Source organism: Mustela erminea, chromosome 10 (genome assembly GCF_009829155.1).
Source record: "Mustela erminea isolate mMusErm1 chromosome 10, mMusErm1.Pri, whole genome shotgun sequence".
NCBI lineage: Eukaryota > Metazoa > Chordata > Mammalia > Carnivora > Mustelidae > Mustela > Mustela erminea.
Window position 1 is genome coordinate 84,544,651 of NC_045623.1, and position 27,808 is coordinate 84,572,458.

The 27,808-nt window shown below is 47.4% G+C and overlaps 1 protein-coding gene across 6 annotated transcripts in view; it reads left to right on the forward strand.

Annotated features, from left to right (window-relative positions):
* CSMD2 (CUB and Sushi multiple domains 2) overlaps window positions 1-27,808 on the forward strand; it is a 601,873-nt gene that overhangs the window by 424,452 nt on the left and 149,613 nt on the right. For all 6 annotated transcript variants that reach the window (XM_032302441.1, XM_032302440.1, XM_032302436.1 and 3 more), the window contains exons 25-26: window positions 3,871-3,997; window positions 26,009-26,211. In XM_032302441.1, the coding sequence (XP_032158332.1) occupies window positions 3,871-3,997; window positions 26,009-26,211 (330 nt within the window). The remainder of the gene's footprint in view (window positions 1-3,870; window positions 3,998-26,008; window positions 26,212-27,808) is intronic.

A 27,808-nucleotide genomic window follows, 5' to 3' on the forward strand; every position in this document is an offset into this window, starting at 1 on the left:
TTATGGGCAAAGTGTTGGGAAAATATGGGGAAGTTTTGCAGACTTGAAAGGATGGGTAAAAATTCACCAGCAGGAGGTGGATGGGGGCTGGGCTTCTAGCCTGAGCCTGCGTGAGGGCTGGAGAGGTGAACCTGCATGGTGAGTGTTGGTAATGGCCAATATTCTTTTCCCTAGACAGCTCCATGTTAACAGGATGCTCAACACTGTTACACAACAGAGGGCCTGAAGGAAAGGATTTTAAGCCTGACAGTGGACAGACCAGCATGCGACCTCTAAGTAGCCTAGAGAGTCTTCCCCTCCCTCTGTGCTTAAGATCGCCCCAGCTAGCAGGCACGCTCCGTCCCTTTCTCCCTGCATCCCTGTTTGTGTCCCCTGCTTTCATTCACGTGCCAGGCCCTATGCTGGGCACAAGGAACCTTGACTAGGGCAGATCCCAGGCCAGCGAGGAGGATATGTGCGTAAGCGGATGACAGCACAATATCACAGGCAAGCCAGAGCAAGTGAAATAGGAAGGAGATGATGCACGGTACAAGACAGTGGCGTGCTTTGCCGGAAGGATGCACTGTAAGGCTCCTTTGAATATCAGCTGTGCCAGCTGGGCTGAACTTAGCAGATCCATTCAAGTGGTGCTAGTAAGGGTACTTATTTTGAACCTCGGAGGTTTCCCACTGAGACTCCCACAGACCCTACATAGAGGAGGGAAGCTGTGTATCTGGGGTGGTGGGTGTATAGTTTTACATATGTCATGTTGTGGTGGACTCTATCACAGTTGAGCAGAAATGACCACTGTGGCTTTCTTTATTGATGATTGGACCCTTCAGCCCAAAGGAGGCAGCCAAAGCTCTAAGATGGGAAGAAGGGCAAAGAGCAGAAAGAGGAGAGCCTTCTGGTCTTATCAGTACATCTGCAGCTTGCTGGCCTCTGGACTCCTCCCACCCACGTGCCAGCCTCCAGATGTTGGGACCGTGGGGAAAAGAGCAGTAGTGTCTATAAGGAAGAGCCCCCCGCCCCCATGCTGCTGCCTCCAAACACTCACCTTGAGGGGGAAGGAGGGGCTTCTCCACCTGGAATAGGGAAGGAATCTCTGGCCCAGGGCTTGGATAATGTTCCTCCACCTCTCCACTACCCGCCTCTCTTGTGCGGCCAGACAGACTTCCTTTCCCCAGCTCACAGTCCGTCCTCTTGCCCTCACCCACTCCCCAACATGGCCCACTCAGCCCTGCATCCTGTAGGCACCTCCTGGCCCAGCAGCACCCTATGGTATCAAGCGCGAGCCAAGGATCCGGTCTCAGGAGCAGGCCTACTGGCAGAGTGCCTCCTTCCTAACACTGCCATGGTGCCCCTCTGTGGGGCCATGAGGATCTTGAGATGCTTAAGGAAGGTGAAGGCCCATCTTCCACCTGCGACCGTGATCCCATCTTCTTCAGTTTCTTCTAGGATTTTGCTCAATCATCCCGTTTCCTAAAAAACACTGTAGTAAATCTCCTGCTCTTCATTTTCACTCGTGCTTCCTTGACGTAAGTCCTTATAGTAGTTTCCCCAGGAAGTAGTAAGTGCTGCTTGTTCATCTGATCATCCATGTATCCCCCCTTCTGTAAACACTTACTAAGATGTCTGTAACGTGTGACGCACGACAGCAGCACCGGTTGTGCAAATAGGAATAGGACAGGGTCCCCACTGCCAAGGTGTCTGGAGTCTTGAGAAGGAGATAGACATGACTGTACACGGTACTCGTGTTGTGATTAAAAACTTGCCCGTGTTAAAACGGAGACAAAGGGAGGACACAGGCAACTTCCCCCAGGGAAGATGTTTTCAGGCTGTCAGGCCCTGTGGAGGCATGAAGAGGCCTTGTGTTCCTGCTGATAGCATTCATGAGGCTTGACTGGACCGAAGGGTGTCAGAAGGGGCTCAAGAGGGCAAAGGGAACCCCTCCAGGAGCTTGGACTTCATTCTGGGAAGGAGGGTTTGAAGCAAGCAATGACTCAGTTTGTATTCTAGAAAGGTCCATCTGGTGGCACCGTTGGGGGGAGAGTGGGCAATTGTGCCACCCCAGAGATGGCCGGGGCCTAGGACAGGGCTCTAGCAGTGGGGCCGTAGGGCACTGATGTGACAGACGCCCCAGAGGTTCAGGGGCTGGGTCTCGGAGGCAGATCCGATGTGAGGAGAAAGAAGGCCAGAAGATCACCAGCTTCTGACCTGGGTGACTAGGTGCTCCAGTGGGGAGTGTAGATCTCTGCACTGGTCCCCTGCCTCCAGTTCCACTCCTCATGCCCTTTAGGTTGCTCCCAGAGGGCACTTCCTAGCATGTAAAGTTCACTAGCATGTAAGGTGACCAGTTCTTCCCCAACAGAGTACATAGACACTAGCCTCATGCACTGCTCCCTTGGATGTCCATCGCTGGGCCAACATCACAGCCCTGTCTCCCACCCCCATATCCTCCCCTGGCCCCCATCTGCCATGCTGTTGCCCACCACCAGGACATTTGCCCTTTCTCCTCTCTTCTGCTGTGCCCCCAACACCACCCCTGCCACCCAGCCAGTGCAATCCACTCCTGTTCCTCCTTCACGACTCCCCTTGCCCCATGCGAGGGGAAGTAGCCACTTCTCTAAGCTGTCATCTACCACCAATGTGCCTCTGTTCGGGCCCACAGTGGCTATCTCCTCTCCTAGAACATTAGCTCTCAGGAGGAAGGATGCAGCATCTTGCTTGCCTCCGTAATCATGGCACCCTGCCCAAGCCCTGTGGCTGAAAGCACAGGTGCACGTGTCTGCACATGGCCAGGGAGGCTTCAAGGAGTTTAGACACAGAGTAGGCTGTCAGCCCTCTACCCAGGGACCTTTTTAGAAATGGCTTTATTGAGATACAATTTATATCCTTTTAAAGTGTACCATTTAGTGCTTTTTAGTCTATTCCCAGTCTATTTGCAACCGTCACCACAATCAGATTTTTGAAATCGTCTCTGTCCAAAAGAAGCCCTGCACCCATTAGCAGTCCCTCCCACCTGCCCACCCCCTCCAGGTTCTGGGACCCTCCACTGTACTTTCTGTCTCTACAGATTATTCTGTTTTGGACATTTTATACACACCAAATCATAGTCTATGTGGCCTTTGGTGCCTGGCTTCTTTAACTTAGCATCATGTTTTCAAGTCCATTCCTGTTACAGCAGGTAGCAGTCCTTCATCCTTTATTATGATCAAATACTATTCCATCATACAGATTACAGCCTATTTGTCTATCCGTCCATTGGCTGATGGACATTTGGGTTGTTTCCATCTTTGGGCTGTTATGCATCAGGCTGCTGTGAGCATTTTTGTGTGAACGTATGCTTTCATTCTCCTAGGTCTGTGCCTACTGGTGGAATTGCAGGGTCCTACGGTGACTATGTGCCACCATTTAAGGACCTATGAAACTGTTTCCCAAAGCAACTGCCCTGTGTTGTCTTCCTACCAGCAAATGTGTACAGGTTCTTGTTCCCCCATATCCTCACCGACACTTGCCCTGTCTGGCTTTTTGATCGCAGCCACCCTTGTGGACGTGAGGCACATCTCACTGTGGTTTTCATTTGCATTTCCCTGACGACTAATGATGTCGAGCAGCTTTTCATGTGCTTGCTGACCATTTGCATACCTTCTTTGAAGAAATGTCTGTTCAGATGCTTTGCCCGTTGTTTAATCGGGCTATTTATCTTTTCATGATTAAGTTGTAGGGGTTCTTTGTAGATTGTGAATACAAGTTGCATCCAGGGGCCTTTCTATGTGCTGTGCTCAGTCACCTGGAGAGAACTTGGGTATACTGACAGGAGGAGACACTGAGTCCCTGCTGGCCATGCAGGCCACCCCATAAAGCTCACTTTTTTGGGATTTCTTTCAGCTGAGTGTGGAGGGACAGTGAAAGGAGAGGTGGCGGGACAGGTGCTGTCACCCGGGTATCCGGCTCCCTACGAACACAATCTCAACTGCATCTGGACCATCGAGGCTGATGCTGGTTGCACCATCGGGTAAGTGTCATGGCTGGCAAAGTCCCCGTTGCTTGCCATTCAGGATAGTCATCACCAGCATCATTGCTGGGCCCCTCACTAGTGGCTGACCTGCCCACCTCCTCTGGAGGCCCTTGTGATCAGCAGTGGTTGCTGTGACCCCAGGCTCAGGCTGGGGCCCATGGAAAACCTGGAGAGGCCAGTCTCGGCCTCACAGGACTGCTGTCCAAGTTCAGACAACTCTCTGGCCTCAATGGCACAGTCACGGCAGAGTAGCTAAGAGCAGAGCTGGAGGTCATATGGACTCCAGCAGGAATCCCAGCCCTGCCACCTGCTGTTTGCAGGACTTGGGGCACAGCCCTTATTTGCTATTGTAGTAGCAGCATCTCGGGGGAAAGACTTAAATGGGACAGCGAGTGCAAGGTGCCCAGCATCATACTGGGAACACGGTAAATATCTAGGAATGCTTCTGTGGTAATTTCTCATATAATAGTGTCAGCTCAGAGTGGTGTGATCCCAGATTGTTTCCTCTTCTCAGTCTGAGTTTCCTCATCTGTAAAGTGAGGGCAGAAATGCTAGTGTTTGAGAGTTGCAGAGGGAATAATTACAAAATCCCAGCAGTGTCTGATATTGCATACATACTCCTTCAAAATATAACTTCCTTCCATACAAGCGTCTGACCGGCAGGAATTATTTACGGGAGTTCCAAAAAGTCAGAGAAGAAAGGAACATCACCATTTTACCCAGCCCAGAGCCTGGCATGTCTATCCTCTTATCAGTTCTTTACTAATAGTAAGTCCTAATAACAAATAGACATTGTTCTCAGTCCCATTTAATAGATGAGAACACTGAGATCCCAAGGGAATGCATAGTGTGTCTCAGTTTGCACAGTGAGTCCCACAGATAAAGCAAGTTTATCTGAATCTTCATGTTATTCACACTGTTGGCAAAGCTGGGCCTGCTTGAGCTGTGGTTCAGATGAGCTGTGAGGAAAGGAATAGGTTGGGGTGGCAGGATGAGCAGAGGTCTTGAAGGAGGATCGAAAGGCAATTGGAGAGGAGACAGAGTCTGGCTAGAGAGGGGGAGGCATGTGAACAAGGAAAGGGAGGTAGAGAGGGTGAAGTACGGTGTGGTCATGGAGGACTGTGAATGCCAGCAGACAAGAGGGAGTCATGGTAGTTCTTGAGCAGGGTCATTCCCATCAGGGTCATTTAAAGTGGAGAGAGCTCATGTGAAAAAAACCAGTCAGGAGTCTACCGCAGTGACCCAGGAATGAAATGTGGAGGATTTGCAATAGTGAGGAGCCAAGGCAAGAAGTGTAGCTAGAGAAGATTATGCCCTAGAGAGATTTCAGTTAAAAGGAATTGGCAGAATGGATACGTTGCTGGAAGAGATATAGACATTTGTGTATTTGCTGATGTACACAGGTCCTTAGACTCAGTTCAATTACAGTTAAAGAAATGCATTGAGTGTTTGCTCTGTGCACGTTTTTGAACTAAGCCCTGTGCAAAATGAGGTCAGCAGCACTCTTAGGGGTTGTGCACTGTTAGGGGGACAAGTTAAATATACAAATTCATCCTGCACATTTCTGTTGGAATAAGCTTCTGGAAGCACACCTGACCAGCTCACCTGCTAATTAGAAATCTTCCATGACACCCAAGCTCACAGAAGCTAAACATATCCTGGATTTCAAGGTCCTCATGACCTCAACCTATCTGCCCAACCTCATTTCCCACCCCTTCTCTCCAGGGGCACTCCAACAAAGCCAAGCAGCTGGTGGCTCCTGTGCATACCCAGGCTCGTGGCCTCGCTCTGTGCCTCTGTTTCCACTCTGCTTTCCCTGCAATACCCTCCTCCCTTCAGAGGCTTATGTCTGAAATTCCACATCCCTCAAAGTCAAATGTGTGTGTCAGCTCACCCAGGAAGTCTTCTGGTTCCCTCTCTTGGGCTCCTAGGAGTCTGCCCCCCTTTGCCCATGACCTGCATTTCCCTTATGACACTGACCAATTTCATCCTCTCTTTGTGCTCCTGCCTTATCTGCCCGACCAGAGCCACGGTCTCTGCCTGATTCATCTCTGCAATTCTCCCAGCTCTCAGCACAGTGCCCCTAGCACCTGGCCCCACAAAGTGTCCAGTGATGGATGAATGAATGAATGAATGAATGAATGAATGAATGAATAACTGAAGCAAGCAGGACTTGGGTCCAAAAGGGGGTTATATGACTAGCAGATCCATGATAGTCCCTCAATAAGTGTTAAATGAGCAATGACGGAATCAGGGGTATAATGACTCTTTCACGGTAATGTGCATATATGCAAATCAGGAGGCTTTCCTGCTTCCCTACCTTGGAGCATCTCTCACTCACTTGTTCACTGATTCTTGTAACAACCACCTGTCTGTCTAACACATGGTATTGGCTGAGCAAGGTGCTGGTGTCACATGCACAATCAAGACCCGGACACCCAGACTGGCAAAGGGGTGACATGTGCATATACACAGGGAGACGGAGGAGTAGGGAGGGGTGGGGAACAAAAGGCAGGACAGGAGACCAGAGATGCTGTCCTGGAAAAGGGGACACAAGAGCTGAAGGATGGAGAGGAAGTTGTGGGTAGCAGGGGAGGACGCCTGCTGGGAAGGGAAGTGACTGGGTGTGGTCAGGCCCCAGGCCCAGATCATAGATGGTCTCACTCTCCTCAGTGGACAGGGAAAGTGTAGTTTCTTCTGTCTCCCTAGGTTTTGCTGCATAGCACAGAGTAGGTAACATACACAGAAAAGTTGAAAGAACAGCACACGAGCACCTGCACACCTGCCCCCTAGACTCAACCATTATGAATATTTCGCCATATATGCATTCTCTCTTCTATCCTTTTTTGCTGAATCACTCAAGAGCCCATTGTGGACCTCATGGTGTTCCAGTTGTAAATCCTCAGGCAAGCACTTTCTAAAGCAGATTTGCTCATCCACGACCGAGCGACGTTAGCATTCCCGAGACAGCCTCATCCCCAGGAGGGAAGGTTTAGAACAAGGACCAGAGGAGCGCAGAGGGATGTAGGAGCAGCTGACAGGCAAGCACAAGGAATCAGTGATGGAATTTCTGGGCAGGGGTGAGGACCGCTGTCACTGAGGGGAATGGTGAGCGTGGGGTGAGCCGGTTGGGAGCCAGGAGGACCTCTCCATGGCCCTCAGGAAGAGAAGATCGAGACAGAGTCACCAACTATCCTCTGCAGGGTGACACAGTGAGGACAATAAAGTAGTGGGGCTGAATGTGTGTGCAAGGCCTCCACGACAGGGAACAGCAGGGAGAGGTGAAAGTAGCTTCCGCCCTCCCTCTGGCGGCCTCGCAGCCTCAGGGAGCTGATGCCAAGGGAGCAGAGAGCACTTCCAGCTACGCTGGGCTACAACAAGATCCTGAATGAACAACAGAACTCCTGGGATGGAGACGAGCCACAGGATGCCTTTCCCTTTCTCGTTCAGTCCCCCAGCCCAGCTGATGCTCCCGGACAGTGTGCGCAGTGTCCACACACACATCTGTGCTCATGCCTGTTCTCTCTTCTCTCTCTCCCTCCTTCTCCCTCCTTCCCTGTTTCTCTCTCTCCTCCTCCCCTGTGGTCCCCCACCCCCCTCGCTCTTATAACCAGCAGCAAAGTTAAGGGAATTCATGATTAGGCCTAATTAAGACGAACACGTAAAGCCCCTTTTGTGTTTGAGTCCTTATTCAGAGTAAGATGTAATTATTATTTTTTAATTGGGAATATCTTTATAGAACATTTCTATATTTTAAAAAAATACACCTGTTTTAAAAAACTCAAAATGGGGGTGCCTGGGTGGCTCAGTGGGTTAAGCCTCTGCCTTTGGTTCAGGTCATGGTCTCAGGGTCCTGGGATCGAGCCCCACATTGAGTTCTCTGCTTGGCAGGGAGCCTACTTCCCCCTCTCTTTCAGCCTGCCTCTCTGCTGACTTGTGATCTCTGTCTGTCAAATAAATAAATAAAATCTTTAAAAAAAATTAAAAACTCAAAATGTAAAAAATAAAGAAATCTGTAGAGATCATAAGTCCCCTTAATCTTACTCTGGTCTCCTCCGCACACCTCACAGAAGATAACCATTGGTTCCACTTGCTCTTCTAGATATTTTGTGTGGCGATATATACATCAAGCTATTGCAGTAAACACGGTTTCTAAAACAAGATCATCTCTATGCATGGCTTAGTGGCCTGCTTTTGATGTACTGTTTAATCTTCTATCATTATATTAAGATGTCAATATATAGATCAGCTTCATCCTGTTCGATGGTGACAGAGGATTCTGTTGTAGGCGCAACTATCATTTATTTTTCCACTCCCCTATTAATAAAGTAAATATTTTCAGTTTCTCACTCCAGTGAACAGCCTTATATGTGAACCTTTGAACTGTTGTCCAATTATTTCCTTAGAATATATTCTTAGAAGGCAAGTTTTAATATATGACCTCAATTTCCTTCTTGTGACTGCAGCAATTTATATCCACCAAAAGCCTGGCTCCCCACACAGAATCATGAGCTGCTGTCAGCCCTGTCAGTGTCTATCAGTTTGATGGACAAAATGATATCTAATTGTCTTTGCTGCTTTCAGTTCTTAGTATATTTTCCTTTGGGGGAGTTTTTTTTTTTTTTTTTCCTTACAGAGTGCTCAACTAGGTTGAATTTTAGATGGTCTCTCGTTTCAGTTTAGATTTAAATTTTTTTTAATGTACTAATTGACTATATATATTTCACAGATCTTTGTTATTTTTATCACACTGTGCCTTTTTTTTTTTTTTAAGATTTTATTTATTTATTTGACAGAGAGAAATCACAAGTAGACGGAGAGGCAGGCAGAGAGAGAGAGGGAAGCAGGCTCCCCGCTGAGCAGAGAGCCCGATGCGGGACTCGATCCCAGGACCCTGAGATCATGACCTGAGCTGAAGGCAGCGGCTTAACCCACTGAGCCACCCAGGCGCCCCACACTGTGCCCTTTTTACCTTTGGAATTTTTGTCTTCTTCACGTTCTGTGTATATTTGAAGAAAGTGAAAAGAGCACAGGGTTTTGTATATTTCTTTTTCACGGAACATGTTATGCCTTTTTTCAACCGAAACAGGCGATGCTTCTTTATTGCTTTTTTTCATTTTTAACTCTTGTTGTTGTTAGCTGATTTGATTTAATTAGCTTTGTTTAACCCCCAGTAATCTGAGAGGATTTTTTATTCTTTCTTTATTTTTTTTTTATTCTGTCAGGGATCTTGTGTTTTCATTAATTCTGTTTTCAACAACATTTATCTTGTTCTCCTTTATTTTGGAAATCTTGTTGTTTTCATTTTTATTTTAAGGAAACTATTTTTGTTGTTGTTGTTTTCAGATTGCTCTTGACAGCCTACTTTTGTTTTTTCAATGTATTATCATCTTGCATCTCCCTGAGAATACGATTTATGTTTTGAGCTTATGTTTTGTGTTTTACAATGTCGCCTGTTTTTTCCTGCATTTACTGCATTTTGCAGCTGGGCCATTTTGTCTGATCTGTCAGCTCATTTCCTCTGAGGAGCTGCTTCTCTTTCCATCCCAGGGGTTTTGTTCATTCAGGATCAAGTTGTAGCTCAGAGTTGGACTCTGGCACCAGATTGCCCACCACCCTGATGAGCTGTGCAGCTTGGGAAGATCTTTAAACAGGTGCTCTGGGCCTCTATTCTCTTATCTGTAAAATGGTGATTTAAGGTGGTCCCTGCGATCTAAGGTTGCTATGAGGATGTGAGTTAACCTATCTAAACACTCAGAACAGTGTCTGGCATGAAATTCCCAAGTAATGAGAACTCCTTCCTGGGGCTGGGTTGGTGGTTGCTCATTTTACCCAGATGGGACATACCCTAAGCACAGCAGGCTGTAAGTCACCCCTGAAAATCACAGGTGGTGGGAGCAGGTGTCAAGATGCCCCTTGGTGTGCCAGATAGGATGAGATGTGGGAAAGTCCACAGGCCTCCATGAGACCCTTCCCAGGCGCACAGACAGGACAAGTCTTGCAGATGTCTCTCCTCACCACCACCCCCAACCCCAGCCAAGCACTGGAGGTGATCAGAGGGCTCTGTGGTCAACCTCACCCCATCGAGCCAGGCAAGGATAATCCCTTGCCGAATGTGCCCAGGAGGGATGTTGGGGAGTTGCAGAGATCACACTCAGCCTTGGGTGGGGTGCAGGCAGGAAAATGGGCCCTTCTTGGGTGTGTGTGACGAACTTGGGCTGGCAGTCAGATTCTGCCCTTGAACACAGTGGGTATCTGCAGCATTTGGCAGGTGCTTTTCCCCTGAGTGCCAGGAATGGGACAGGCTGGCCAGTGAACTCCATCCAGTCCTGGCAGCTAATAGCAGGAAAGCAGACAGTGAGCTGCACCCTCCATGTCGCTCTTTCCTCTGTGGTCAGGACGTAGAACATGGATGCTTGATCCCCTTTGGGTGAGACCTCTTCTCAGTTTCCAATGTTGGCCTAGCATTTTCCCTATTATAATCAGTGGACCAGCTCAGAGGAAAACTGGAGATGAGAGGGGGGCAAAGCTTTCTGCTCTTGGTCCTCCCCTCTACCTAACATTTATCAAACACATACAGTGTACCACATTCTTGATCGGTTATTACTGTCCCCATTTTACAGATGACACCAGTGAGGCTCAGAAGGGGAATGTCTCCCAGTTACCCAGGGATGTGGGCTTCAGACCCATTCCATTTAGCTCCAGGCTTTTCTCTCGCCTGTCATTCTGACCCCAGTGTAGTTCCATTTAACAAAACACTCATTGAACACTTCCTCTGTATCAGAGACTGTGCAGTGGCAAACACAAGAATTGGACTAAGGCCGGTCTTTGTCTTCCAGGGACTCACATTCTATGAGGAAAATATTCAAACAAACAGGTCCCTCCAAGACAAAGTAGTTACTGTAAGTGAGTGTAAGCCAAGTTCAGTAATGGAGAAGAGAGAGAAGGCCTGCCTGCAGGCATCGAGGCAAACATTCCAAATGAGGGGGAAAGAGCAAAGGGACAAACAGAGGGCAAAACGTAGGGTCTGTCCACGAAAGACTGCTTGCTTCCTTGATGTGGCTGAGGACTGCGCGGGGAAGATGAGGTTGCGTGAGGAACAAGGGCTCTCTGCAGGACCCTGTGTGCCAAGACGAGAACTCAAGATGGATTTCTCAGTATAATGAGGAGCCATTGGAATATTTTGAAGACAGTAACCACATTCAGTTCAATTAAAATACTTGGAGCATTTACTCAGTGCCAGGCATTCTGCCAGGTACTGAGGGTATAAATATAAATAAGAAACAGTCTTTTCCCTTGAAAGTCTCAGTCTTATAGATAGACATTTTATCAGTTAGGAATAGAAGCTGAAAAACTGACTAAAGCTGGCTTCAACAGATGGAGGTTCACTTTTCTCTTGGAACAAGGATGCGAAGGTCCCATCCAGACCCAGGGTAGCCGCTCAGGAGGACAGCACCTTTCTTCTCGTGCTGCTGTCCCTGGACGCTGTCCTCTGGCTTACCCCACTGCACTTCGGTCTCAAAGGGGAGAAGCCAAGGCACAGAGCTTCCCCATGCTGAGGGTTTGTGTATTTATTCGGTGAGAATCACCATCTTTACAGGCATCTTCCTACATCTGATTAGTCAGAACTTGCCGTGAATGCCTGGCTGGGAAAGTGGGAAATCAATTTTGTTTTGCTTTTACAGTTTCAGTAGTAGAGATAGATGAGAGTTTTTGGAAATGGAGTGCAGACAGAGCATCCTACAGGGCCTGCTACAGATTCTAATATGATGTGATAAATGCAATAGTGGAAGTTACGTTTGAAACACAATCAAAGAGCACGTGCAAGGATGGTTCCTAATTCCAGGTGGTGCCAGGGGTAGGGGCAAGGTGTTCTGGAGAAGAGGGATTATGGTAGCTACGTTTGAAAGCACAGTAGGAGCTTACCAGGCTGGGTGGAGGTCAGAGCCTCGCAGGCATGTGGAAGAGAGGAAGGGCTTTTTCTGGAAGAACCCATCATCTGGTGTGATGTAATGATATCTCCATTTCTAAAAGGAGATCATTGTTGGCAACGCAGAGAAATTGGCTGGGAAACCAGGGAAGGAGTCTAGGATAACTGAGGGGTCCTGGTTATATTGAGAAGAACTGAGGCTTGTTTCTGAGTACAGATCTGACTAGGCTGGAGAGCTTCGTGTGACTGGGAAATGGGGCGAAGGGAGAAGACACGGTCTCTTTCAGGTGTGCCTTTCCTAGGGAGATCTGGGGCCCATGGAGGCTGGGAAAACTTGTTCTGGAAACTTTGATTTCCATTCCCAATGCTCATGTTTGGCTTATGGTCCTAGTTTATCGATTTTTAACTGTAGGGATGCTCTTTAATGATTAATGCAAAGGGTGACCTGAAAGCTCCCTTCTTGGTTGTTGGTCACACAGCTGTAGGATTACCGGGAGATAGAGGCCTGTAGTTTTGATGAACCAGAACCCCTGCCTAGTGGAGCTTGTCTTCCTGGGAGGAGCCTGGACCAGACAAAACATCTGGCTGCGCCTGAGACCCAGAGTCCCCACCTGCAGTTTCCCATCAATCATAGGGCCACCATCCCCCACTGCGGTCAGCGTTGCTTCCCTTAGACAGCAAGTGGGCAGCTGGCCCAGAGGAGGCAGAAGGCACCAGAAGTGAAGCTTCTGTTTGTAGCTCTTGCCAGGAATCCCGGCTGCAGGTTTAGCAGCTTCCAGAAGGTTTGTTTTTGAGCAGTGACAGTGAGTTAAACCTTAAACAGAGAAGGTCCATGTACTTGCACTGCGAGAGCTGACCTCCTGCAGGAACTGAGCAGATAAGCATATACACGGCGGGGCGTCCCTTTGTCAGACTTGAGATTTCAACAAATTGGGAAATCGTCAAAAGGAGCTCAGAAGTTTTTTGAAGGAGAGGATATGGATACTCCCTGGGTGTCAGTGTAAGAGTGGTGGTGGTCTCTAGCAATTTAGTTTTCATGGATCACCTCTAGAAAAAGAACACAAATTACTTCAAATCATCCAAGAATAATAACCCATCTGAGCTACGCTTGATAGTCGAATTGGCCAGCAGATGTGAACTTGACTCTGAGTTTACCATGCCAAAAATGGACTCCAGTATTTCTTAGAGGGGGATTCCATTCATTCAACAAAAGAAATGAGTACCTGCGTTCCTGGCCACACTGGACCAGGAGAGAGCTCACCCTCTCAAAAGACTAAGTAAACAAGCCAAAAAGAAATAAAAGAAACTTTTGTGATACCACATAACACATACCATTCTTTAAAAAAGGGAATCATTTCCCTAAAGAAATAAGAAGATATTTTCTGAAAAGATTGTATTATAGTAAACAAAAGAAAATCTAAATGGATAGATGTATGCTATTCTCATTTAAATATAAGAAATAGGGATGATCGGTAGCAGAAGGATGGATAATGGAATGCGGGAGGGGAGATCCTGAGAAAGAGTGACCTTGATAACCACGAGTAAAGAATGAAAAGAAGCTAATGACACAGTAGCTAAAATCTATAAGAGTAGCACTTGCCTTGTAAGAAACAAAAGCACTGAAGAAAGAGACAATCTGGAGGGTCTGTCTGAGACTGCAGAGACAAAGTGCAAGGGTGTGGAAATAATGAAAGAGAAGTTACCCAGTGTGGAAGACAGAGGACCAACCAGGCAGCACAGATGGAGAAGAGTATAATAATAAAATACAAACTGTGAGCAGACTCCTCTGAGAAGGGACAGAGGGAGGGACTGGACTGAAGTGTCCTTGGTGAATTGAACAGACTCACTGAGTTCCAGCCAAAACGAATTAGATAGAACTTGATGAAAAATGGATCAGTTCCAAGGATAATAAAATATTCTTGAAAGCTTTTCACAAAACACACTCACACAGGTAAGCACACAACCAGTCCTCCTCAAATAAAATGGTCATTTATGAGAAACCACCCCTACACCAAACCCAGTCCTCCTAAAATCTCCCCTCCTTCACATCATTGGCCAAGAACAATGGTGCTGTAAGACCAAAGAATCATTGATTCAGCCAAGATCTAATGTGCACAAAAGCCACAAAAAATTGCCACTGGGGCTTCTTGAAAAACTCGCAAAGACATTGTAGTAGGCTGAGTTATGGCCCCAAAAGACTTCAGGTTTTAATGACCGGAGCCTGTAAACATTAGCTTATTTGGAAAAACAATCTTTGCAGCAGTGATTAAATCAAGGCTCTTGAGATGAGGAGATTTTCCTGGATTCTCTGGGTGGGCCCTAAATGCAGCCACATGAATCCTTGTAAGAGAGAAGCAGAGGGAGATTTTATACACACAGAGGGCAAGATACAGAGATTGGAGTGATGCAGCAGCAAGCTAAGGAGAGCCAACAGCCACAGGGACAGAGTGAATTATTTCATGGAAAGGTGCCTGTGCTATGATAATGCTAACAGTCATGGATCTTTACATAACGAATAACTGACCAAGAAAATGTAGAGTTAAATCTGTCATAAATACAAGAAATTGACAGTCGTAGAAGGACCTTAACACATCTTTCTTAGTCAAGTAAAAGGGAAAAAAAAAAAGTCATACACCTGAAATGAATATAACACTGTGTATTAGTTACACTTCAATAAAAATAAAGAGAACAGAAATAGACTTTGCTTTAGGTGATTTTACCATTTATTGATTTTTGCACTATGTATCAGGCTTGGTGCCAGGTACTTTATATGTGATTTCATTTACAATAATCCTCCCAGCAACACTGCTGGATGGAGGCTGTTACCGCCATTCGACAGAGAAGTAAACCAAGACTCCACAAGGTCACCTGATGAGCAATCCCAGAACAAGATGTGAAGCTGTGTCTTTGATTCCATAGCCACTGTTTTTTTTTCCCTCTGGATTATGCACTTCAGGAGGCATGAACCTTTCATTTATGGACAACATTTCTTCTGGGAAGAATAAAGACACACCTGTCCTCACAAAATCCCTGACACCTCCAGGACAGGTTCCGGTCCATGACAGGCGGTCACACAGCCTTCACATACAAGGTGCCCATGACAAGAAGGAAACCAGTCCAAGGCCACTGGTGAGGAAAGCTGAAAGACACAGCAGTAGCCTAAGTCCTGCATTTGTGCACTGCCCCAGCCTCTCACAACGCCATCACCGTGGCCACTGCAGTGACCCCAAGCTCAGGTTCATTTTTTCCCTCATGGAAGTAACAAAAGAATCTTTTTTCTGTCAGATACCAGCTGGCCCCAGGAAATAAGAGCCTCTCATTTTGCTCTAGACGCCAATGCTTGCTTTGGGCTTTGGTCTGTCTTCTCCGTTTTTGCTCTTTGGATGGCAGGATGCTTTAATTATTATTGTCTGCTATTATGATCATGGTTTAATTGTCAGTTTGCAGCTCCGTGGCTCAGAAGGGGGCATTTTATAAAACAAGTATTTTCTTATTGTAGTTGCCAGTGTCACTGAGGATAATTTGGGCTTCCTTCTCATTTGGGGGCAGGGGTGATTTCCAACCCTCTCCCCCCGGCAGCAACTGTCTGTTTGCGGGCCATTTTCCCCTGATATAAAGATCCACCATTAGGACTTGTGCCTCTGCACCATCCGTTGGGTTCATGGAGTGGCAACAGTTGCCCTGGAGGACCGAAGGCCCTTTCACATTTGGGGGCCGCAAGTGAAATCAAATGAAGTCAACATGTCAAGATGCTGTGGATTTTTTTTTTCTTGCTTTTGTGTATCTGTCTGACATGTAATGGATCCAGATGAGCTCCCTATAAGCAGTGGGGTTGGCAGAATCCAAAGAGCATCCAAGGTGTCCAAGTTTCCTTGGGACTGAGGGGACTGAGGACCAGATCTCAGAAGCAGGTTTTGCCTGGACAACTCTTCAGAGGTATGGGCACCTGCAGCGAGAATCCACTGATCCCCTAGCTTTTTAGATTGAGACTCTGGTGAAAAATCTCTTCGTGCCCTTGAAGCTGAGTGTCATGAGCCTTACTCCCTTACCAGCAAAGTCCGGCGGAGTTTCCGTGGCAGGCTGGTAGGGGGTGGTAGGGGAGCAAGGGCCGGGTGGGACTGCCCTCCCTGGGGCACCTGCTGCCAGGAGATTGTGGAAGAAGGTGGGACTCTACAGAGACACTGTAAGACAAGGTGTCTGGAGATCCTGGAACAGGGTCAGCCCCACCATCCAGGGTGCCCTGAGGTTGAAGCATGTGGCAACCAGCTGAGCATTGATGACCCAGCCCTGGAGAGAGCAGAGTCTCGGGACAGTCCCCAGGGAGCCAGAGAGAGAGAACTAGAGACCAGTGGGGCTGAGGAGCTGAGCAGTATATTTGTTGGTCCCCATGAGCACCCATGTTATATCCGAGGCAAAACAGACACCAGACTTAGGACAGTGTGACCAACTCCAGCCCCTCCTTTGGTGGGCACTGGTCTCCCGCCCCTGTCCCCAGCCCTGCCCCATCACCGCACAAACCACTGTCACTAGGTAACCCTTCTCCACAGCAGCTTGGGCATTATTGCTGTCCCTCTGAGACTCTCCCCCGTCTTGGCTTCTAGGACTGTACCTTCTCCTGCTTTTCCTTCTACCTCTTAGTCTTAGTCTCCATGGGCTTCTCTTTCCCCATTCATCCCTAAAGTCAGAATCCTCTAGAAACTTCCTTCCTTATGTGCCTTTCATGCTGTAAACTCATTGGACATGCTTGTCCAAATCCACCACCTGCACCCCATGCTTGTGTCCTCCCAAAGAACTGGTACTTTTCTCTCTATAGACCATCCATGTCTTTATGCTGTCTCTGTTCTCTCCCTGGCATTCCCTCTTCTTCCCACGTTCCTCATCCACCCCCTTCATCTGCACACAGCCTGTGCATCTGACAAGACTCTCAGCTCAGTTGTCAGCTCCTCCCGGGGGCCTGCCTCATCCCCTCCACCCAGGTAGGGGTCTGCTCTGTGCATGCCTTGACCATAGAACCCATCACACCACACTTAGGGTCAGAGACATGCCATATTCCCATCAGTGCTGTCTGCATCTGATACCTGTGCTCTCTTGATTGGATGTGTGACTCTTGGTATCTGTATCTAGACTCAAAGAACCTACCAGGCTGGGCTTAGCCAGTGTGCGACCATGACTGCATCCTCCCCATGTCTCCTGGGTTTGGACGAGGCTGCTAGCTCTGGCTTGGGGTCGGTGCCACTAGCTCCTATTTCTTTGGTAGTGATAGAGCACCAAAGATTCAGTGGGAAGATCCAAGGAGCTGGATGTGGGCCATAAAGAGAGATGTTAGAACCTCTGGCAAAATAGGACGTATCTTCCTTAGCACAGAGGATTTCATTTCCTCTCACCATGTGGTACACACTTGACAAGGAGAGTAGGTGAGTTTGGCTGAACTACGGTATTCCTGCAAGGTGGTGAGCAGTTCATTCATTCATAGTTCAACCAGACCAAGAGCTTAGCATGGGCCAGGTCTGGTGCTGGGTACCAAAGATACAGAGATGAATCAGTCAGAAACACAGCAGTTAAGGAGCTTGGTAAGATAGGTATGTCACCGATGGGTCCAAAGCTGTGGGAGCACATGGAGGGACCATCTGTCCAGATGGGGTTCATGGGGTCGGTGGGGGATGGGGAGGCAGTGCACAATATGGAGACACCCAGGGAAAAGTCCCCACTGGGTGTGGGGTATCAGCTGGTACATGCTAGTCAGGTGGTATATGAGTTTGTGGGGCTGCAGTAACAAACAGAATAGCTTGAAACGAGAACAGAAATATACTTTCTCACAATTCAAAGTCAAGGTGTCGGTGCTCCCCCTGAAGACTCTGTGGAAAAATCTGTGACCTTCTTCTGGCTTCTGGTAGTTGCCAGCCACCCTGGGCTCATAGATACATCCTCCAGTCTCTACCTCTGTGTTCACATGGTCTGTTCCCCGCTGACCCCTCTGCTTTTCTGTATCCCAGTCTCCCTCTCCTTTCTCTGATGAAGACATCAGCCTTTGGGTTTAGGGACCACCCTAACCCAGGATGACCTCATCTGAACTTGATTACATCTGCAACGATGCATTGATTTCCCATTAAGGGCACACTGACGATTCCAGTTAAGGTGACACTGAAGGGGTTGAACTCAGCCCACTGCAGGTGGCAGGTACGGGAGTGTATGGGAGGGTAGGAATGTTCCAGGCAAAGAGAAGTCCCTGAAGCAAGAAGACAAGAAGGAAACGGCTAGAACAGAGAGGACTGGAGGATGGCAGCTGGGGCTCCTAAAGGACTTGGTGAAGGAAAGAACAGTGTGGTTCAGAACAATCCCTGTACCCCGCACAGAGAAGGTGAATCAAAAGGGTGGGAGGGAGTCTGGATTCAGGAAGGCTAGCCCCACATTTTATAAGCCTCTGTGTGTGCTGTTCCCTCTCTTGTGATCTTCCTCTCTCCATCTCCTCCTGCTTTTCTTTTTTTTTTTTTAATTAATTAATTTATTTTCAGAAAAACAGTATTCATTATTTTTTCACCACACCCAGTGCTCCATGCAATCCCCTCCTGCTTTTCTTTTCGGTCTTCAAAACTACTGCAAAGACACCTCCTCCTTGGAGTTTTCCTTGCTTCGCTCAGGTAGAAGACAATGTGAAAGGAATGCCTTTGGTACTAGAGAGACATGCACTGAATGCTGGCCCTGAGCCTTACTAGCTGTTTGATACCCACTCCCCACTCCCCACCCCGCAGGGGTCTGTGTTAAACCCCAGGGACTTCAGTCCCCCCATGAGCAAGTGGCAAAAGTAACCTGCAAATCGAAGCGTTTTCACAGGGATCCCACACATATTACTGTGTGTTTTTCACTCAGCAGTAGCAGCCTCCAGGGCAGAGACAGAGTGTGACGCCCAACACGCTTCAGCCCTCTTCCCTGGCCTGTGTCATGTCTGTGGCCCAAAGAAGCAGACACCCTTGGGAGGAAGGCTTCTCTGTGAAGCAGTACGTTTTACCTCTTCCTCTCTCTTCAGTGCCTCCCCACCTGGGGTCAGGGGGGAGCAGCGTCCTCAAAACTGCTCCCAGTTTTTCAAAAGCCAAAGAAGACTTATGCTCACCTGCAGAAGACCTGCTCAGACAAGCCTGCTGTCTGCCAGGCCTGGAATGAGCCCTATCGATCAGAACCTCTGATTAGCACTTTACAGACTTTGATTTCTCAAAGATGAAAACAAGTCTTCAATAAGAGTCTTAATCAGGGTGGTCCATTTGACAAAGGAAGTCTTCCCTGGCTCTCTTCAAGGATTTCTAATACAAGCGGTCACCACACCCCTCCCTGCAGCCAGTCCCCCCACCCCAGCTACCTGCCGTGCACCCACTCCAGCCCCTGCCGCTACTCCCATCTGGGCAGCAGGAGTGACCGTAAAATGGAAATTGGATCCTGCCAGACCTCAGCAAGAAGACCCCTCGATGAAACCCAAACTCCCCCTCCCCCAACCCTGCTCCCGCCCCTTGGGTCCCCCACCTGACCTGGCCTCCGCCTGCCCATCTCAGTCCTGCAACAGCCTTTCTGTTTGCAGGCCTTTGCACCTGCTGCTCGCTACCACAGGAAGCGCCCTCCCACCTCTTGCTCCGTTCTGGGCTGGTACCTGGGAGCCTCTCCCATTGCCCCCCTGTCCCCTCCTTCCAGAGGGCCTCCCCGCCAGGGCGCTCTCTGGAAAGCGGGTCCTCTGTCTCAGCATCCTGCTTCCTTCCACGCAAGTGCCACCACAGCTGATCATCTTTACAGGGATTTGTGTGTAAGAGAATATTGCCCATGTCCAGAAACAACTGGAAAAGGACGCCCTGTCCTTGTCACCATTATCTCCCCGCACCCAGCGCAGGGAGGTGTTGAAACAAATGAATGCAGTAAGAGGTCTGGCCCTTCAGCCTTCTTCCTTCTGGCTGCTGAGCTGCATTGTTTCTGCCTGCAGAGGACCTCGGGCTCCCTCCTCTGCCTCTCCCCCTGCCATTCTCTAGACCTGTTCAACGCCAAGCCTTTGACTTTTGTCTGATTATCAGATCAGCCGAGCCAAATGCAAGGAGCTGGAATTTTTAATTCATGGTCTCAAAGTTCAGCCCTTTCACCTTGTTATGATTCTCATGTAAGCTATTGATTACTGATAGGGCCTCCCCGCACACACCTGCCTCCCCCCACAGCCTCTTCCTTCTGGAGGCACAGGCGGCATTCTCAGGGGAAAGAGTGGGAGCACCAAGGTTGGACCCAGACTATAATTATATAATGTAATTCTGGCTCGCTCTCAAACCAGCCCTTGACCTTGGGCAAGTTATTCAACCTCTCTGAACCTCTGTATTCTCATTTTTAAAGACGGAAAGGATGCCACTTACAAAATAAAGATACTCACGGGGGCTAAGTGAGACCACACGGAAGTGCTTTGTACTTGGTGGTTGTCATATAAATATGTTTCATCCCTGCTCCATCTCCATATTCTCTCTTCCTATCAGATGTTCCTCCTGGAATTTCATTCATTCATTCATGGATTCATTCACTCACTCCTTCAGTTATTTAACCTCTGGGACCTCAGTGGGTCTCTTGACTAAAAGGGGACAAAACCCAGATTCCTCTAGCTAATTCTGGGGCCTCATCATCTTCCCACTCTCAGCCCAGCTCTACTGTCTGTGACCTCCTGACGTCACTTGGACTCCAGTGTGGGAATCACATTTCTTCCTGGCCCCTTCACCTCGCTCCATTTCTGGGTCTTGTCTCATGTTATTTTTCTTTAAGATTTTTTTTATTCATCTGACATAGAGAGAGAAAGAGAGATAGTGACCGAGAGCATGAGCAGGGGTGGAGAGAACGAGAAGCTCATCGGGGAGCCCAATGCAGGGTTCGATCCCAGGACCCTGGGATCACAGACCCAAGCCAAAGGCAGATGCTTAACCAACTGAGCCACCAAGGTGCCCCTTGTCTCATGTTATTAATGCAAAGAAAACCTATTCCCTTTCATACCTACAAACTTCAAGTCTCATCTCCTCCCTCCCTCCCTGACAAGTCCAGCCCCCGAGAGCCTCTCTTTTTTGAGAATACATCCGGCCACACCACACAGCTTACTTCCTGGTCTGCTCCTGTGGTTAAGGCCAATTTTGCATCCACTGAGTATCTCAGAGAAAGAAAAGGAAGGGTACAGTTTGGCACAGAGTGAGTATGCCTGTTGGCTCTGCTTCCTGGGAAGCTCCCACTTCCTCTTTCCAATCAAGTGTGGGGCCCCAGACTGCAGTCTGTTTCCTGCTGAATGCATGGAAGGGAAGCCCATCTGTCTTTACTCTGCCGGAACCCCCCGGGAGGGGATGCCTGCCAGGGGAACTAGCACCCACACAGCTTCTGGTGTGGCGGACCTGCACCTCTATCTATAAAAGGGTTTGTTTGGGAAATCCAGGAGATTCACTTGAATCCTAGTAAAACTACCTGGTAACTGAAAAGAAAAAACATGCACACATACCCAACAACAAATACACAAATAAAAATTAGATCTCATTCATAATAGAATAAAAAATTAATAAGAAGTATGCAAAAAGAAAAACATAACAAAGAAGAAAACCATGAAATGTTACCAAGACACACAAACAAAGCCCTAAATAGATTAAGATACCTACAGTGTTCCTGGCTGGGGAAAAATAATGTAAAGCTATCAGTTTGCCCAAATGAATCAATACATGTGTGCAATTCCAATCAAAGTATCAGTGACGTTTTTTTGGAACTTGATAACTATAAAGTTCATCTCAAAGGATAAATTTGGGAAAATAGCTAAGAAATTTGGGGGAGGAAAATGAAGGGGGATTTGCCCTGGAAGAATATGAAATATGAAAACAGAAGTAAGTTGTGTAGATGTGCTTGTGGTACAATAAGTAGCATCTGGAGAGACCAAGGAGGGAGTCCTGGAGCTAAGGAGGGTGTCTAGAATCAGAGTCATGACCAAAATGATGTTTCATATCCATGAGGGGAGCCTGGATTATACAGTGACAACTGTCTTCATTCCCCAGACATTCGTGGGCACCATCCAAAGTGTCAGGCATGTCATAGGCTCTGAGGCCACCAGAGTGAATAGCCCCTGGTCCCCCATTCATGAAAATTATCTTCTAGTTGGGGAGACAGGTAGTAAACAAATGAGTAAGTATAGACTGCAATAAATGCTCAGGAGGAAGTAAACAGAGCATTTTGATAGTCAAAACATGGACAAGGCTATTTTAGACCAGTGGTAGGAGAGTTGAGTGTCCATCTGGAAACATAATGAACCTATAAACCTCAAAAAATAGAGCTAACAAGATCTGGGGAAATACTCAAGTTTGGCTTTTTAATCCTGTGGGAAGAAGAGGGTTTACCTAAGCATAACACATCACTCAGTATCTTTTTTTTTTTTAAGTTATCTCTTTTTAAAAAAAAAAATACATTTTATGTATTTGAAAAAGAGAGCACAAGCAGGGAGAGCAGCAAGTGGAGGGAGAAGCCAGCTCCCCACTGCAGGGAGCCCAATGTGGGGCTCGATCTCAGGACCCTGGGATCATGACCTGAGCTGAAGACAGATGCTTAACCAACTGAGCCACCCAGGCGCCCTGTCATCAGTATCCTTAAGGGAAAAGAATAGCATATTTGTTACATAAAATGACTTAAGTCCAGACACACCTGGGTGGCTCAGTTGGTTAAGCATCTAACTCTTGATTTTGGCTCAGGTCATGATCTCAGGTCCTGGGATCCAGCCCCTGTCAGGCTCTGCACTCACCAAGGAAAAGGATTTTTTCCTTCCTTGAGGATTTTCCTTCTTCTCCCGCTGCCCCTCCTCCCACTTACTCTCTCTCTATATAATAAATAAATCTTTTAAATAAATAAATAAATAAGTCTTAAAAAAATAAATAAGTCCTACACCAAAATAGGCACCATATACAAAATGTAAAGGGCAAAAAGACACCAGCTGCTAGGAGAAAATATTAGCAATATTTAAGAGAGAAATAAAAATATATAAAAATAATGAATAAAAATTATAGTTAATTGTAAATAGAATTTTAAAAGACAAATAACTCTTAAGATGGCTAAAGGTTATGAAGATATGTAAGTGGGCAATAAATATATGCAAAGATATGCTTATAACAAAATATAACAAAGATACACGTTTAATATGCACGTAACTTAAATTATCCAGAACACCAGTGAGATTCCATTTTGGTTTAGCAGATGGGCAAGTATTTTAAATACCTGATGTTGATGAGGTGAAGTTTAGAGAGAGGAGTCACACTGCTACTGTTTAGTGAGAATGTAAATTGATGCAATCACTTAAGAGAATAATTTAACAGCATTTATAAAAGATTTTTAAGTGTATACTCATCCCCCCAGAATTCCTCCAACAGTCGACTCAGATGTTAACAGAAATGGGCAAAGCTATGTAAAGATGGGAATATTCCTTGCAGTCTTATGTGAGATAATGGAATACAACAGTGTCCATTTTTTGTAGGAAAAAAAAATGAAATATATGTATTATGTCCCTAACCATCTTAAGCAAAAAAAGTAACATAAAATATGGTCCCATTTGGGGAGTGCACACTGTGTGCACACGGAAAGAAAGTCTGGAACAATATGCAGCAAGACTAATATCAAGTGAAAAGCTTTGGAGAACAGATTGGTTTGTGTAAGAGACTTTTTAAAAAAAATTCAGTACATCTATATATTGTTTGTCTTTTTCTGCCTTGAGCGTGTCTTATTTTTGTAATTTAAAAATATACTTTTTAGGGATTTTATTTTATTTATTTGAGAGGGGAGGGGCAGAAGGCGAGGAAGAGGGGAAGCACACTCCCGCTGAGCACACCAAGCCAGCCACTGTGGGGCTCAACCCCAGGACCCGAGAGCACGACCTCAGTTAAAACCGAGAGTTAGATGCTCAACCGATTGAGCTGCTCAGGTGCCCCTAAAAAGATATTTTTAAAAGGAGATAGTGAGTGATAAATGGATTGGCTTCTGGAACAGAAAAAGGGTATCAGTGGAAAAACTGGTGAGATTCAAATGAGGCATGGCGCTGAGTTCATAGTAATGCATCCAAGTTGGTTCATCAGTTGTGACAAATGCACCTGGGAAACATAAGACATTAACAGTGGGAGAAATGGTGAGGGGTCTATGGGAATTCTCCATATTAACTTCGCAACTTTTCTGTAAGTCTAAAATTGTTCCAAAATAAAAATTTGATTAGGAGAGAAAGGCTGGTAGTCAAATAGCTTTGGCAGCCAGAACCTCTTTGCTCTGGGAGAATTCAGCGTTCCTACTCAGCTACTTTGCCCTGAGAACTCTGTCTGTGGCCTGCAGGCAGCCCGCCGGCTCATGTGGAAACCCTGCCTGGCCTCCTCAGATCCCCAAGGATTATCTAAGCCAAGCCTATGTGTAGCCAGTGTCCCAAGTTCTGTTCCTGGAAACCAAGATGTAGGCTCACCACTCCCCTCCACAACTGGATCAGCCTCTCAAACCCCACAACACACCCCTTACCTTTATCCCCACGCCCCTTTTTCTAAGGCCGAGTTTCTTAGAGCAAATTTAGGTTCAGAGTAAAATTGAGACAAAGATGCAAAACCTTCCCATTTACCCCCTGCCCCGCCACATGCACAGCTTCCCCAAGAACCACACCCCCCACCAGGGTGGGACATTTGTTACAAGTGGTGAGCCTACACTGACACATCGCTATTGCTCAAAGTCCGTAATTTCCATCAGGGTTTGCTCTGATGGTGTACATTCTGTAGATTTACTTTGGCCACAAATGGCCAAACTGTCTTCCAAAGTGGCCTTACCATATTGTATTCCCACCAGTAGTGTGTGAGACTTCCTGTTTCCCTCCCCATCAGCACTTGGTAGTGTCAATGCTCTGGATTTTGGCCATTCTCATAGGCGTGTAGCGGTATCTCATTGCTGCTTTCATTTGCATTTCCCCGATGACAGGATGTGGAGCGTCTTTTCATGTGATTATTCCCCATTTGTCTATCTTTGGTGAGGCGTCTGGCAAGGTCTTTGGCCCACTTTTTAAGCAAACTTACTTGTTTTCTTATTGTTGAGTTTTAAGAATTCTTCGTATATTTGGGGTAACAGTCCGTTATCAAATTATGTCTTTTGAAAATATTTCCTCCCAGTCCATGGCTTGTCTCATTTTCTTGACATTGTCTTTTGCAGAACTGAAATTTTTAATCTCAATAAAGCCCAGCTGATTAGTTGGGTTTTTTCACGGATCATGCCTTTGGCATATCTAGATGTCTTACAAACACTCAAGGTCGTGTAGGGTCTCTCCCACGTCTTCTAGGAGTTTATAGTTTTATGTTTACATTTAAGTCTGTGACCCAGTTGGAGTTAACTTTTATGAAGGGCCTCAGTCTACAGCTAGATTCATTTTTTGCATGTGTGTGTCCAGCGACTTCAGTGCCATTTGTTGGAAAGACCATCTTTGCTACCTCATCAAAGATCAACTGACTGTATTTCTGTGGGTCTGTCTCTGCGTTCTCTATTCTGTTCCACGGATCTCTTTGTTCTTTCGCCAATACCCACTACCTTGGTTACTGCAGCTTTGTCATTACGTCTTGACATCGGGTACAATCAGTCACCAGTCTTGTCCTCCTTCTGTATCATGTAGCTGTTCTGGGGCTTTCTCCCCTCCATATGAACTTTGGAATCAGTTTGTCAATAGCCACAAAATGGCTTTCTGGGATTTTTGCCTGGGTGTATGCCTTCTCGGCGTCTCCCTCACAATCTAGAATGATAGTGGACTCAGGAGGAAGTCTGGGGACCGTGGTGGACAGTGAAGAGATGGGTGGGGTTCAACAGTGACAACATAAAACTCAGGATGATCAACAAAGTGCACAAAACCTACACCCCCCTCCCACCCCTGTCCCGGCTGTTAGGAACCCCCAGTAGGAGGGGCAGGCTGGCTGGAAGCCATGAGAGAAGGTGCCGCTGGACGCTGCTCTCTTCCTTCTGGCAAGTCTCTTGGGCTTCCGACCTCCTCTGACCTGAAGCCCCTGGGAAGAAAGCGCTGAGCCTAGGATGACCACCTTCCTCTTCTCTCTGTTCAGGCTCCACTTCCTGGTGTTTGACACAGAGGAGGTCCACGACGTGCTGCGCATCTGGGATGGGCCTGTGGAGAGTGGGGTCCTACTGAAGGAGCTCAGCGGCGCGGCCCTGCCCAAGGACCTGCACAGCACCTTCAACTCGGTTGTTCTGCAGTTCAGCACCGACTTCTTCACCAGCAAGCAGGGATTTGCCATTCACTTCTCAGGTCTGTGCTCACTTCCTGCCCGCCTCTGTCCATCTGTCCTGGGGCATGACAGCAGCCCCCACCCCTCCTTGCCCTCCCTTCCTCCAGCCCTCCGCTCTTGTAGAGAGAGCCACTGAGCAGGGGCTGTGTGCCCAGCACCTGGTTAGCACTTGTGTTCAAATATCTGTGCTGGGCTTACTCTGCAGGGAAAGACAAGCAGCTTCAGAGACACTAACATGCAGATTGATGAGTACCTGGGGGGCAGGGGTGGATATAAACTACCGTACTCACCTTGGAGCACCAGGAAGAAAAGATATTCCAGAAAACACGGAGCCCACGCTCAGACCTGCAGGAGAAGCAGCAGTAACAGAGGGAAAGACTGTGTTTCAAGCAGGGAGCAGTTGATGATTCCGTGGGGTGGGAAGGGCCACGTAGTAGGACTTGGGGGGGGGGGGTGGAGTCTGTGGATCCCTGTTAGAGAAAAAAGAAAGAAAGGGGCACCCTAGCTGTGAAGAGCATGTGCACAAGTGCAGAGGCAGGATGAGAGGTTCCAGAATGTGCAATTTGAAACACGGGGAGCACAGAAGAAGGCATGCAGGCCCCTGTGGACGGTGGTATGGGCTCTTTTACGGAACAGCCACTCTGATATGCCGCACACTCTGGTTCTTAGTTTAGTGCGGGTCCCAGGAAGGACCGGGAGCCAAATACAAATGATCTAAATTCAATTAATTATGCACTCTAGTAGCCAATTATGGAGGAGCATGACATAGAGCTACCAAAAATGGGCAATGTTCACACATCCGAGTCCCGGTATTAGATAATTCATGTGTTGGTCCTGCCTCCCCCTGTGATGCATCGTCTCATCTCCTCTGAAGTGCCTCTTCCATCACTCATCTTCCTGCACAAGTGACTTTGCCTTGGTTTATGCTTATGTTTATTATACAGCAGCTGTCTTCATTACCATGTCCTTACTCCAGAGTGTGTGTGGGGGTTGCCATGGTGATTGCGAAGCAAGCCCATGTGGCACCCATGCCACGGCTTTGCCTCCACAGTCTCCCCTTGGTGGTTTATTAGCTAAGGGTGGTTGAGTGTATTTCCGGTACCAGGTAGACTGGAATGGGGCTACAGACCCTGCTTCTAGCTCTTGTGCACATCTATTTTCTCTGTGGAGATGAGCATTCAGTAGTCTGTAGGGCAGATGAAGGCCTCCAGGATTATGTTCCTTTATACCCATTAACTTGCCCAATTTATACTCATGGAAGCTTCTAGCCTGGTGAGGAAGAACTCCTTGCAGGGTTCACTGGGAGTCTTCTTCCATGGAATCCTGGTACCCGTTTGCCCATGGAGAGTCTCTGGGGACCACAGGGTAATGGTGAGCTCATCTAAGATTAGGTCCACAGGGCAACAAGGGAGTCATTTTTAGATAAGCATTTCCCTACATCTGTTCCCTGGAGTTCCACGGACTCTTGGCTGATGTTGCTGGAGAAAGAACGCTGCACGGTCTTAGGTCAAGGCAAACCTAAAGAGGCTATCTGTAACTTGGGACCTCTGAGAACTTTTGGTATGCTAATTTAGCGGGTGAATTCAGAAGGTGTCTATCTAATAGGTCACAGTTCCC